The following is a 14304-nucleotide window of genomic DNA, read 5'->3' as shown; positions in this document are numbered from 1 at the left end:
TGCCGTTCTTTCTTTCTTTCCTCAAGGTAGGACAACTTGATTTGATATGGCCAGTTTGATGACATTCAAAGCATGTAATGGGCTTTGAGTTGTCCTTCTTGTACTTACTGTCGCTTGACTCAGCTTTGTACTTATCAAACCTCTTGTAAGGCTTCTTGGAACATTTATCATTCTTTCTGAACAGCCTTTTCATCTTTCTAGTGAACATTGCCATTTCTTCATCATCTGTTGAGCTCCTATCAGTGGAGTCAGCTTTCATAACAAGAGACTTTTGCTTCTTGTCTTCAGACTTCTCCTTCACCTCGAAATTCTCCATTGAGATTTCATGGGTCAGCAATGAGCCAATGAGTTCATCAGTTTTCTTGGCTTGCCAGCTTTTAGGAAGACTCCTCAGTATCTTCTTGACTAGCTCTTCCTCAGTAAAGATCTTGCCAAGTCTCTTGAGCTCGTTGATTATGTTTGTGAACCTTGAGTTCATGTCAGAGATTCCTTCATCATCATTCATTTCAAAGAGCTCGTACAACCTCATGTGCTGGTTCACCTTGGACTCCTTAACTTTGTTGGTTCCTTCGTAGGTGACCTCCAGTGATGTGATATCAAAAGCACAAGAGCATGGAACAAAGGAGCTTGGAGTTAAGGAGCCTAGTAGAAGCATGAGGGATCCATTGGAGCTGTCAATTGGACCTATGACGAAGAATCGTGCAAAGAAAGACCAACAAATGCTTAATGGACTCATCTTGAGCTTCTTTAAACAAGGAATGAATTCTAGCGAAGTCATTAAAGATGGTGTGTTTTTGTGTTGTATCCAAGCCCAAGCCCATAATAGTGATATGTAAAAAGGTTGATCATATTTTAAGAGAAGCTTTGGACTTGCATGTGTTTGGCATGTGCAAAACCCATTGGGACTCATTAAAATTAATGCTATAACCTTATAGGTTTGATTGGGCTTATTTCTAGCTAATTAAAAGGCCCAAATAATGTTAATTAATGGGCTGAAATTGGGCTCTAAAGGACAAAAACGAATTTAATGTTTTTCCTTGTCTAATTAGGATTTCTTTTACCTTGATGCACTAGGATTCAACTTTCTTTTTAGTTTAGGTTTAGGTTTATTTTGTAGCCTATATAAAGGCTTGTATTCTTCATTATTTTCATCAATCAGAAATCAATATTTTTATGAACAAAAGTTCTTTTTTTCCTTTGGGAATTATTTTCAATCCGGGATTGAATTCTTTATTGTGAGCTTGAGAGACCGGGTCATCATTCTTGCAATATTATCTTGATCGTGAACAAGTATTTTGGTAAGGTACTTGTGAATCGCCAAACACTCAGGTTCCAATTTAATTATTCGAAGGTGTAAGGTCAGATCTCCTTTCATTGTCTTTAATTCTTTGGGATTGGTTTGTTATCACCAATTTATGTTTGTTATTTGATTCTATTAATTCCTTAAGATAGATCGGGAAAACTTGTTGATTTGGTTATTATCTCTTTTTCATAACCAATATCACATCAATTGGTATCAGAGCTTTGGCTCTTAAGGAATTTGTTGTTTTTGTTTTGTTTGTCGAAATTAAAAAAAAAAAAAAAAAAAAAAAAATTACCCCAATCTAGAGTCTTTAATTATTGATCGAGTTCCTCATATCTTTGCATCTAGTTATTTAGGTTCTTAGTTGTAGCGAACTGATTATTTTTGGATTCTATTCTTACTAGCCAAACCCATTTATGTGTGTGAATTTCTTCAATTTTTTTTTGCATGCTAAATCATTAGTGCAAGTTTAATTTGTTAATCAATTCCAATCTAGTTTAAAAAAAAAAGGGAAAAAAAAGGAAAAAAAAAAGGAAAAAAAAAAGGAAAAAAAAAAAAAAATCGGCTCATTGTTTGTACTAAAGTTACAAGTTTTCTAGAATTTGCATGCTAAACACACATTCTTAAAATTTCTTTCAAACATTTGTCTCTTCTTCGAAAATCGTCTTTTATTCTATTCTTAGTGTGCTAAACTTTGGTTATCGTTACAATATTAGTCTTCTTTGCTTCTAGTTTCTGCTCTACTTTATTTTGTCATTCTTTTGCTTCATTGGCATTTATATTACCCGAGATAATCCTTGTGATCTATCAAGATAATATAAAAGAGTGATTGAACCGGTTGTGAGGTACTTCTTTTACTTTCTTTTTCTTCTTTTCTTGCTTTAGACTAGATTTCACTTTTCTTTCATTCTTTATATATTTTGTCATGTCTAACGAACCTAAAAAGGACAACGTTAACGATGTTGATTCTAAAGAATGGCAACAAGCTATTGTAGGTGAGATGAAGAGGTTAGGGGCTATTGTGGCTGATTTGGTTTCAAACCAAAAGAAATCAAGCCAAAAGAAAGGAGGACGCGGGAGATTGAATTTTGATGATGAACTATCCGAGTCTGAAGAGGAGGAGCAGTTTGGATACCGAAAAAGGGGTAACGATCGAAAAGATAGTAATCTTAATGCTATCAAACTTAAAATGCCTACTTTTCGAGGAGCTAGTGACCCAGAGGCGTATCTTGATTGGGTACGAAAGGTTGAAACAATCTTTGACATACATGAGTATTCCGAGGAGAAGAAGGTGAAACTTGTAGTATCCGAACTAACTGAATATGCGGCTGTTTGGTGGGACCAATTAAAGCGCACAAGAAAAAGAGATGGTGATGAACCCATAAGAACATGGGGTGAATTGAAGAAGGTCATGAAAAAGAGATTTGTGCCGGCTCACTATTATAAGGAGTTGTTGAAAGAACTCCAATCCATGTCTCAAGGTAACCAATCTGTTGAAGATTATCACAAACAATTGGAGATGGCACTAATCCGAGCTGATATACAAGAAGATGAGGAAGCTACCATGGTTAGATTTCTCATGGGAATGAAGAGGGAGATTCGCAACCCTCTTGAGCTACAAACTTATTTCCACATGGACGAGATGCTCCATAAAGCGATAAAAATTGAGAGACAACTTCAAGAGGTTGAGAAAGGGAGATCAAAGTTCAAAGGCACTACTTCCACTCCATGGAAGTCAGATCCAAGAGGTAATTTCAAAACTAAATCTGAATTTAGCTCTAAAAGTGACCAAACGCCTCAGGTTGATTCAAAAGCATTTGGGAAGTTGCAAATTGGTGGAACTACTCCAAAATACAAAACTACTGAAAAACCCACAAGAACTCGTGAAATTGTGTGTTTTAAGTGCCAAGGGAGAGGGCACTATGCAAGAGAGTGTTCGAATCAAAAGGCGATGGTTATGAAGCATGGTGAGTTAATATCCGAAAGTGAGTCCGAACATGAATCAGATGATATGCCCACCTTAGAAGATTGTAGTGATATAGAAGAGGTGGATAGTAAAGGAGGACATGGAGTTAACTTAGTCACTCGTAGAACATTGAAGATGGGAGTGAGTGGTGACATTGAGCAACGAAAGCACATCTTTCATGCTCATTGCAACATACTTGGAAAAACATGCTTACTAATTATTGATGGAGGAAGTTGTTGCAACGTGGTAAGCAATGTGTTAGCAAGCCGATTAGGGATATCAACAATTCCACATCCCAATCCTTATCGGTTACAATGGTTGAATGATAGTAACGAACTCAAAGTTACTAAACAGGTGCTTCTGAACTTTTCTATTGGTTCTTTTTCTGATGAGGTATTATGTGATGTAGTACCTATGCAAGCATGTCATGTGTTATTGGGGAGGCCTTGGCAATTCGATCGATCAGCACTACATCATGGTCGAACAAATAAATTTACTATTGCTAAGGATGGGAAGAAGTATATTTTGCCACCTTTATCACCTGCTGAAGTGTTTGAAGATCAGCTCTACATGCAAAGAATGTTACAAGAACAATCTGTGAGAAGGGAAAAGGTTAAGGCGAGAGAAAATAAGAGTGATAAAATCAGTGAGGGTGTGAAGAGAGAAGAGGTGAGTGAAAAGGCATTAGTGAGGTCGAGAAATGAGGGTGAGAGGAGAGAAAAAGAGAGGAGCATTAACAAAAGCCAAAATCTATCTTTATATGCTAAATTGAGGGATGTAAAGCAAGCTGATTTTGAAAACAAAAATTTATTATTATTTTATTGTAAGAGTTTTTGTTTATCTTCTGTAAGTCAGTCTAACCTTCCTTCTAGTATTTCCCCTCTTTTGCAGGAATTCAAGGATTTATTCCCCGAAGAGATGCCTAATAAGTTACCCCCGATTCGAGGAATTGAGCATCAAATTGACTTTGTTCCCGGAGCACAAATTCCAAATCGACCAGCCTATAGAAGTAACCCTGAGGAGACAAAAGAACTACAAAGGCAAGTCGAGGAACTAATGGCAAAAGGGTTGATTCGTGAATCTATGAGTCCGTGTGCTGTACCAGTCATCCTAGTACCAAAGAAAGATGGAACTTGGCGGATGTGCATCGATTGTAGAGCCGTCAATAAAATCACGGTAAAGTATCGTCATCCTATCCCTAGGTTAGATGATATGTTGGATGAATTAAATGGGGCTGTTATTTTCACTAAAATAGATCTTAAGAGTGGGTACCATCAGATTCGCATGTCATTAGGAGATGAATGGAAAACGGCTTTTAAGACTAAGCATGGTTTATATGAGTGGTTAGTTATGCCTTTCGGTTTAACAAATGCACCTAGTACTTTCATGAGATTAATGAATCATGTTTTGAGAGAGTTTATAGGTAAATTTGTTGTTGTTTATTTTGATGACATTCTTATCTATTCTAAATCTGAGGCAGAACACATAGAACATGTTAAGGTTGTATTAGATGTTTTGAGAGAACAGAAATTATACGCTAACCTTTCTAAGTGCTCATTTTGCATGGAGAAAGTTGTGTTTTTGGGTTTTATTGTTTCAGCACAAGGAGTTTCTGTTGATATTGAAAAGGTGAAAGCCATTCAAGAGTGGCCAACGCCAAATTCAGTTACCGAGGTGAGGAGCTTTCATGGCTTGGCGAGTTTCTATAGGAGGTTTGTGAAGAACTTCAGTACCATTGCCGCACCACTAACCGAGGTAATAAAAAAGAATGTTGGCTTTAAGTGGGGCAAAGCACAAGAGGATGCTTTTGAGATGCTTAAGGCAAGACTAACTTCTGCCCCCGTTTTAGCACTTCCAAACTTTGATAAATCGTTTGAAATTGAGTGTGATGCGTCGGGAGTAGGGATTGGTGCTGTTTTAATGCAAGAGGGTCGACCTATAGCCTTCTTTAGTGAAAAACTTAGTGGTGCAACCTTAAACTATCCCACTTATGATAAAGAACTCTATGCATTAGTTAGGGCTTTGCAAATGTGGCAACATTATTTATGGCCTAAAGAGTTTGTGATCCACACCGATCATGAATCCTTGAAACATCTTAAGGGTCAACAAAAATTGAACCGAAGACATGCCAAGTGGGTGGAATTTATAGAGACGTTTCCTTATGTGATTAAGTATAAGCAAGGGAAGGAAAACGTAGTTGCTGATGCATTAAGTAGGAGAGTTAGCTTATTGAATGTGATGCATGCTAAGTGTTTAGGATTTGAGTATATCAAAGAATTATATGTTGATGATCTAGACTTTGCATCTATTTATAAAGCTTGTGAACTTACTGCTTTTGGAAAATTTTATAGACATGAGGGCTACTTATTTAGAGATAATCGATTATGCATGCCTAAATGTTCACATAGAGAATTTCTTGTGAGGGAAGCCCACGGTGGAGGCTTGATGGGGCATTTTGGGGTTGCTAAGACTTTGGACATGATTTCTGAACATTTCTTTTGGCCTCATATGAAACGTGATGTGGAAAGAATATGTGCTAGTTGTATTAATTGTAAGAAAGCTAAGTCTAGAGTTATGCCTCATGGTTTATACACTCCATTACCTGTGCCGAATGAACCTTGGACTGCTATATCCATGGATTTTGTGATGGCTTTACCTAGGTCTAAGAGAGGTAATGATTCCATATTTGTGGTTGTAGATCGCTTTTCTAAGATGGCACATTTCATACCATGCCATAAAACTGATGATGCTATTAATATTGCTAACTTGTTCTTTAGAGAGGTTGTTCGTCTGCATGGGATGCCAAAGAGTATAGTTAGTGATAGAGATCCTAAGTTTTTAAGCTATTTTTGGAAGACTTTGTGGAATAAATTGGGGACTAAACTGTTGTTTTCTACTTCTTGTCACCCTCAAACTGATGGTCAAACCGAAGTAGTAAATAGAACTTTAGGACAACTTCTTAGGGCAGTTATTCAAAAGAATCTTAAGTCATGGGAAGAATGCCTACCATTTATTGAGTTCGCTTATAATAGGGCTATACATTCATCTACTAACTTCTCACCATTTGAAATTGTTTATGGTTTTAATCCTTTGACACCATTAGACTTGATCCCTTTGCCTGTTGATGAAAGGAAAAGTTTAGATGGAAAGAAAAAGGCAGAAATGGTGCTTAAGTTACATGAACAAGTGAAACAACAACTGGAGAAGAAGAATGAGCATTATGCAAAGCAAGCTAACAAGGGTCGACAATGTGTTCTATTTGAACCCGGTGATTGGGTGTGGTTGCATATGCGCAAGGAAAGGTTCCCCGCTCAGAGAAAATCAAAGCTACATCCTAGAGGCGATGGTCCATTTCAAGTAGTCGCACGAATTGGGGATAATGCCTACAAGCTCGACTTGCCAGGTGAGTATAGTGTGCATGCAACTTTTAATGTGGCTGATTTATCTTTGTTTGATGTAGGAGATGAAGATTTGAGGACAAATCCTTTTCAAGAGAGAGGGAATGATGTGATATCAAAAGCACAAGAGCATGGAACAAAGGAGCTTGGAGTTAAGGAGCCTAGTAGAAGCATGAGGGATCCATTGGAGCTGTCAATTGGACCTATGACGAAGAATCGTGCAAAGAAAGACCAACAAATGCTTAATGGACTCATCTTGAGCTTCTTTAAACAAGGAATGAATTCTAGCGAAGTCATTAAAGATGGTGTGTTTTTGTGTTGTATCCAAGCCCAAGCCCATAATAGTGATATGTAAAAAGGTTGATCATATTTTAAGAGAAGCTTTGGACTTGCATGTGTTTGGCATGTGCAAAACCCATTGGGACTCATTAAAATTAATGCTATAACCTTATAGGTTTGATTGGGCTTATTTCTAGCTAATTAAAAGGCCCAAATAATGTTAATTAATGGGCTGAAATTGGGCTCTAAAGGACAAAAACGAATTTAATGTTTTTCCTTGTCTAATTAGGATTTCTTTTACCTTGATGCACTAGGATTCAACTTTCTTTTTAGTTTAGGTTTAAGTTTATTTTGTAGCCTATATAAAGGCTTGTATTCTTCATTATTTTCATCAATCAGAAATCAATATTTTTATGAACAAAAGTTCTTTTTTTCCTTTGGGAATTATTTTCAATCCGGGATTGAATTCTTTATTGTGAGCTTGAGAGACCGGGTCATCATTCTTGCAATATTATCTTGATCGTGAACAAGTATTTTGGTAAGGTACTTGTGAATCGCCAAACACTCAGGTTCCAATTTAATTATTCGAAGGTGTAAGGTCAGATCTCCTTTCATTGTCTTTAATTCTTTGGGATTGGTTTGTTATCACCAATTTATGTTTGTTATTTGATTCTATTAATTCCTTAAGATAGATCGGGAAAACTTGTTGATTTGGTTATTATCTCTTTTTCATAACCAATATCACATCATCCAGCTTCTTCCAGATCTCCTGTGCTGACTCACAACCTGAAATTTTGTTGTACTCTGCAGCATCTAACGCATAGTGAAGCATGTTTATAGCCGAAGCGTGATTTTGTAGCTTCTTAAGATCATCTTCTGTCCATTTAGTCTCAGCTTTAACAATCGTTTGGCCGTCAATAGTTTCAACAGGAACAAATGGGCCTTGGACTATAGAAAGCCATGCACTCATATTTGTTGCCTGAATGAAATTTTTCATTCTATTCTTCCAAAAGGTATAGTTAGACCCGAAGAACAGAGGAGGCCGAGTAATGGACAGTCCCTCAGGTAAAATCTAAGTTGTCTGATTTCCTGGGAGGAAACGAGTGTTGTTCTCAGCTGTAGTGGGGATCAGCTCAAGATAGTTATATCTTGCTCAGTGAGCTGTTAATCTCTGATACCACTTGTTGGTCCCTTATAACGTGACAAGGTTAGTTCCAAGGGGGGGGATAGGAACTATTTAAAATTTTGTCCGTTAAGGCTGACTTCTTTTCTTAAGAAAAGGTTTATACAGCGGCGCTAAGTAATTCTAAGACACAAGCTTAGTCAACTTGTGACTAAGTCTGCTTCTTTACTTGAGTCAGGAGATAGCAATTAGAGTCTATTCCTGAACTCAGCTTCTTAGTGCACTCAACTCAGCGTGAGTTTGTTACTTAGTCAGTTTTATAGCAAGCAATATATGTAAAGGAGTTTAAGGTTAGAAATAAGTTACTCAGCAGACTTATCCTGGTTCGGCCTCTCCGCCTACGTCCAGTCCCCGGAACTCGTTCCGAGCTTTTTGAATTCTCTACTGAGCTCTTTAAAGGTAGAGCACCAAACCTTTTACAATAGAAGCTGAGTATACAAGAGTACCTTCCTCTATACCTCTACTCACTCCTATATCTACCGCTGAGTACTATAACCGAGTACCCAGCCTCTCCTTTCTATTCTTCTAGAAATGATAAAGTGTTTGTCCTAAACAACAATTGCTAAGACACTTTAGATGATTGAAAATCACTCTAGACTTTTACACAATGATTGGAAATTGGTGTAAGATTTTTGCTTTGCTTTTCTCACAGAACTACAAGTATGAATTTGGAAAGCGTTTCGGCTAATTGAAGATGTGCATCGAATGAAGCAAATGAGAGGCCTATTTATAGTGACACTTGAGGCACCGGTAGTTTCGAATTTCGAAATAACCGTTGGAGGGAAATGGCTTCCTGTCGTTGTCACTCAGTACGCGCTCAGTGTCATTGGCCAATGAGATTCTTGCATCTTCTGTCCAAGGCAGTGCTCGGTAGCTTTTCGTCTGGCAAACAGAATGTTTCGACATATTTGGCAAAGTCTTCCAGACAGCTTCCTGCGCCTTCTGAATTTTACCCAAAGTAGAAATACTTTGTCTAGAAGTTGGTTCTTGTCTGCCGCTGTCCTGACTGCTTGTCACTTAACTCAGCAGCTTCCTCTTGAAGCTTTTGCTAGAAGGCTTCTCGATCCTTCTTCATGCTGAGTCGTCGTTTTGCTTGATACGACTTCGTTTCGTCTTCTTGGGCCGTGAGGTCTTGATTATGCTGACTTGGGCTTGACTTCCACTCATGGGCTTTTAGACTTTATATCTTAATGTCTTATAGATAAATAAACTTGATGACTGGTGGAGAATTTCCGATTAGCTTCCGTCCCTGTGTGGGGCGTCGTTGGGTTCGACGAGGGGAAGCTCCGATGCCAAAGTCAGTATAGAGAATGGAGGAGTAAACTGAATTGACAAAGTAGGGTAGCTAGGATTGTGAGAATTTGTACCTTGATAGCTTGAGATGCAAGCTATATATAGTCATGAAGTTGTAACCTTTAGTAACTAGAAAGTCTCCATTAATGCTTCATTAATGGCGGTTACTGGTTTCCTTTAAGTATGCCTGTTAGCTCATTAATGGCTCATTAATAGCTTTTATTGAGGAATCGGCTCAGCTATTCAGCTGGCGGATCGAAGGGTGATGGGGAATCTAACGTAGGTTTGACTACGGATCTCGCGTGGCGGAGTCTCGGTGATCCGCCCATCGGATGTCTTTGCTTGAAACGCCATGGCTTTCTTTGACCGGTTCAATACGCGGTCGTTTGGGTAAATATCTCATTTGATCCCTTGGATAATATCCCGATGTTATCAGAAGCCCCCCTAAAGTTCCTTTAAAGTCCTTTAGGGCTTTTGAGCTTCTTCGCGCGCCATCATGATGATTCACATTGATGGCTACTCTGTTCAATGCCATTCGTTGGGTGACAGGTGTCATAGGCGCGCTGCTCGAGGAAAGAGAAAACACCTTCTTCCCCCTCCCTTTCCTCTTTCTACTTCATTTGCGTCTTTTCTCTTTCGTCTTCCTTTGAGCGTTTTGCAGAGTTTTTTCCAGAGTTCAGATTCCTCAAAGCCCTTAACTCTCATGTAAGTGAATCCTTTCGCTATGTTTTCTGAATGTTTAGGAGTTCTTCTTCTTTTTCTTCTGAGTCTACCTTCGAACTTTTTAATTTGACCACTTCCTCTGAAACTGTAATTAGCTGGACTACTTCTTTGGAAAATTTCGATTCTTCCGAAGGGACTCCCAGTTGCGACCTTGCCGAGCTGTGTAACTCGGTGTGTAGTAATTATAGAACTCGTTTAGGTAGGACTCAGAATCTTCCTATCGCCGTTTCTCGCATTGCTCCGGCAATAGGTTCTAGGCAGTTTTCTGGGATGGAGGCTTCTTCTTCAGCCCTGTCTACGAAAAAGGCGCCACGTGCGGAGTCCACTCCGTCTTGTATGAGCGTCGCAGATCTAGCGAATCTGGCGGATCGCTTTCCATGGATTAAAAATTACGAGACTAAGTTGGCGGCTGCTCATCAGCGACCCGCCTGTCCGCCAAGTGGATATTTGTCTGTGTACAGTTGTCACGTAGAAAGAGGGTTCCGGCTTCCTCTTCCTAAGATGTTGGCGGACATCTTGGCATACTTTGGGATCACTATTTGCCAGCTGCATCCGAATGGCTGGTTAGATCTGGCTCTGGATTGTTATTTGGCTTCGAACTTAGGGATAATATGTAACCCTCGTGTCTTTCGGTCTCTTCACAAACCAACGAAGTGAAAGGCCGAATCTTTCCTCACTTTCGCTAAATTCAAAACTTATTCGCCCTTCTGCGGTAAGATGTCAAATGTCCATCTTTGGGACGAAAGATTTTTCTTTGTAAAGATAAGAGAGGGCGAATCTCTAGGATTTCCGTCGGTTTGGAATGCCAAACCTTTGCATATGGCTGGAGACATGCGTATATTGACGGACAGTGACGAGGAAGTGGCGGATCTCTTGAAAAGTATCAAGGCGGATGCCTGGACATATGCTGACGCCTTGGTCTTTATGATGAATGACATTCCCTTGATCCGCCGGGAAGGGGACAAGATCTCTTACGTGAAGTTTACACAACTTGATGAAGGTAACTTTGTTTTTCCTTGAACCTTGATTATTTTATTGTTCCCTTGTCAGGGGTTTGTTTGAGGCTAGTCGCGCCCTTGTAAAGATACGCAAGAAACAGAAGGAGGAAGAGGCTCGAAAGAAGGGGCATGTAGTGGATCCCCATAAGGGTGCTGAGAAACGTCCTTCCGACGATTTGGTTGATCCTCCTCTCCCAAAGAAGAAGAAGTCTGTGTCTAGCAGTGGAGGGAAGCTACTGGCGGATGCCATAAGAGCCGAGAAACCAATGGCGAGGCTTGAAGAGGTGCATCTATTTTATTATTTTCTCTTCTTTTACTTGGATCTTATTTTCTGCTTTTTAATGCTTGCATAGTTGGTGAAGCCGGACTTAGGAGGTTACTGGTCCGCCAAATATGGTGACAAAGGATCTCTAAGGAATGAATCCGTCATCAATGATTTGGACGAAGCTCTTGGCCAACTTGGTGAGGTACGAGAGAGTCAAAATAAGATCTCGGGATCAGCCCATGTCCAGATGGGAAAAACAGAGCTTCTCACGGTAAGTTTTTCCTATCCTTTTTTGCATTTTTGGATGAAAGAGTGATCTCCTTTAGGGAGAGTTTGCTGTTATTCTTTTGCTTGAATTAGCTTTTGCCTTGATAGGTATACACCCGTATGCGTGCTATGGAAGCGGATCTCCTTCAAGGTGTGGCGGACAAGGCAACCATAGAAAGGTTAGAGAAGGAGGTCGTTGTTGCCAATGCGAACGCTGCTTCCACTGTTGCCCTAAATGAGAGTAAGGATGCTGAGATCCTTAGATTGAAGGAGAAGATAGATGCGGATGCTGAAGCGCATAAGGCTGCCTTACTCGACACGGAGATCCTGGCAGGGGAACAAGCTTACTATTATGGCGAGTGGATCATGGCATATGTTCAACTTGCTCATCCTGAGATTGATTTTACAGATCCGGAGTACGTGGTTCCTGACGTGGAGGTTTGCCTTAAGTATCGCAAAATTCCAAACATCAAGGATTACATCCGTGACCACATTCGCAAAATGATGAATGGATCCGCCGAAGAGAGTAAACCCCTTGTTGATCTTGAACCAGATGATCTTGATGAAGTGTCTCTGAAGGCGGGTGACAAGAGTGAGGAGCTGATAACTGATTGTACCATTCCTCAGGAGGGTACTGTTTCTGTAGAGAAGGAAGCCCCACTGGAGGGCGCATCTGGTGTAAAAGATGCTAAGGAGGATGCTCCTTTAGATGTTTAGTTCGTTTGTAAAACTAAGTACAATTTTTAATCCTTGATATAACCATTTATCTTTGCTTTACGCTTTATGTTTTTCAGCAAGTAAATCTATAGGCTTTAGGATTGAGTTGAAGTAGGTGGCCAGCCATACCTCAGAGTGTGAGCCTTTGTGAAGGCTTGGAGCTTTTATTCCTTTAGAGGAAGTTAAGCTGCCTTAGGCGATCGATTGGCTTCCTGTCTTTGAGGTGAATCGATCCGCCACTAGGACTTTGGACTCTTTTTGGAAAGAGTGTATGAGAGTGTAAAGATCTCACGTCTGAGAAATGTTTTAACTCTATCTCTGACCGGGATCAATTTGTTTCCTATCTTTGAGGTAGATAGATCCTCCATTGAGATTGTTCTCCTATCTTTGAGGAGAAAGTAGTTTATGCCATGATAGCATTATCCTATGTGTGGGAATGCGTTTGTTGGCCCCCCTTCTTTTTTAATCTGAAATATTTATATTGCTACAAGAAAATACGTAAAAGAAGAATTGATAGGACAAAAGTTGCTTTTTATTGAATGGCGATGTGCTTTATTACAGCAAGTGGGTCTTACATGTGAGCCTCATTAAAACCTTTAATAAGAAAAACCGCATGGGATAAAAACTTACTAAAGGAAAAAGAGTACTCAATACCTTGATTACATTCTATTCTCTGGCGAAATATTTGCAGAGGCTCTGGATGTTCCACGTACGTGGCAGTGTGTTCCCCTCCATGTCTTGAATTTTAAACGTGGTGGATCCAATCTTGGTGATTATTCTGTATGGACCTATCCAGGTGATCCCTAACTTTCCTCTTCCTTCCATAGATTGGATTTTATCCGCATTTCAGAGCACGAGATCTCCTACATTCAGACTTACAAGCTTTGCATTTTTATCATGATAAGCTGCGATCCGTTGCTTGTAGGCTGCCATGCGTACATACGCCTTCTGTCTTTTCTCCTCCACTTGATCGAGACTTTCCTTCAACCTTTGGCTATTTTCCTCTTCGCAATAGAATGCAACTCTGTCACTAGGGACCTGTATTTCAATAGGGATTACAGCTTCCACGCCATGAGAAAGCGCGAATGGTGTCTCGCCCGTGGCCGTTCGTGGAGTGGTCCGGTATGCCCATAGGACGCTTATTAACTGATCCAACCATTTTTTATCATGCTCTCCCAACCTTTTCTTTATTCCTTTAACGATCGTCCGATTTGTAACCTCAGTCATCCCATTAGATTGGGGGATAGTAAACAGAGGTGAACCTGTTCTGAATGCCCAACTTTTCACATAAAGTTTTGAACTCTCCACAATTGAATTGCGTCCCATTATCAGTGATAATCGTGTGGGGAACCCCGTACCTTCCAATGATATTATCTTTGACGAACTCCACCATTCATTCGGCGTTGATAGAGGAGACAGCTTCGGCCTTTACCCATTTAGTAAAATGATCCACACTCACCACCACATACTTTCTTTGTCTTTTGGTAGGAGGAAAGGGACCAACGATATCAATTCCCCAAACCGCAAAGGGTCGACCTTCGATGATGGGCCTTTTAAGGTGTTTAGCTGTGTGGGATTAATTTGCGTGCACCTAGCAATTATGGCAAGACTCTACTAACTTTTGGGCATCAAGTTCTGCTGTGGGCCAATAAAATCCTCCTAACCTGGACTTCTTCAAGATGGAGGCAGACGCCTCATGGGCTCCACATGTGCCTTCATGCAACTCTTTGAGGATCTGTTGTCCCTCTTCTGTCACGATGCATTTCAACCAGGGGTGTGACGCAGCCTCAGCGGTTTCACGATGAGGCCGATCTAAGGGATAAGTGTACCCCGTCGTTATCAAGTAATAAAATTATGGAAAAGTCCAGGTATCGTCCACAGGATTTATTTCTGCAAGTATCAAGCTACTTGA

The 14304-nt window shown here is 40.0% G+C and overlaps 1 protein-coding gene across 1 annotated transcript; it reads left to right on the top strand.

Moving 5' to 3' along the window:
• The first annotated feature begins 2228 nt into the window (after positions 1–2228).
• LOC136229718 (uncharacterized) lies at positions 2229–12392 on the top strand. Its single transcript, XM_066018624.1, has 11 exons — positions 2229–2336; positions 2709–3841; positions 3983–4313; positions 4392–5962; positions 6323–6672; positions 6730–6818; positions 10084–10127; positions 10241–10708; positions 11196–11427; positions 11497–11679; positions 11784–12392. The coding sequence occupies exons 1-11, from the start codon at positions 2229–2231 to the stop codon at positions 12390–12392; spliced, it is 5118 nt and encodes a 1705-aa protein (XP_065874696.1).
• The last annotated feature ends 1912 nt before the right edge of the window (positions 12393–14304 follow it).

The sequence above is a fragment of the Euphorbia lathyris genome, chromosome 5 (genome assembly GCF_963576675.1).
Source record: "Euphorbia lathyris chromosome 5, ddEupLath1.1, whole genome shotgun sequence".
NCBI classification, from domain to species: domain Eukaryota; kingdom Viridiplantae; phylum Streptophyta; class Magnoliopsida; order Malpighiales; family Euphorbiaceae; genus Euphorbia; species Euphorbia lathyris.
This window is presented reverse-complemented; position numbering and strand designations above follow the sequence as displayed.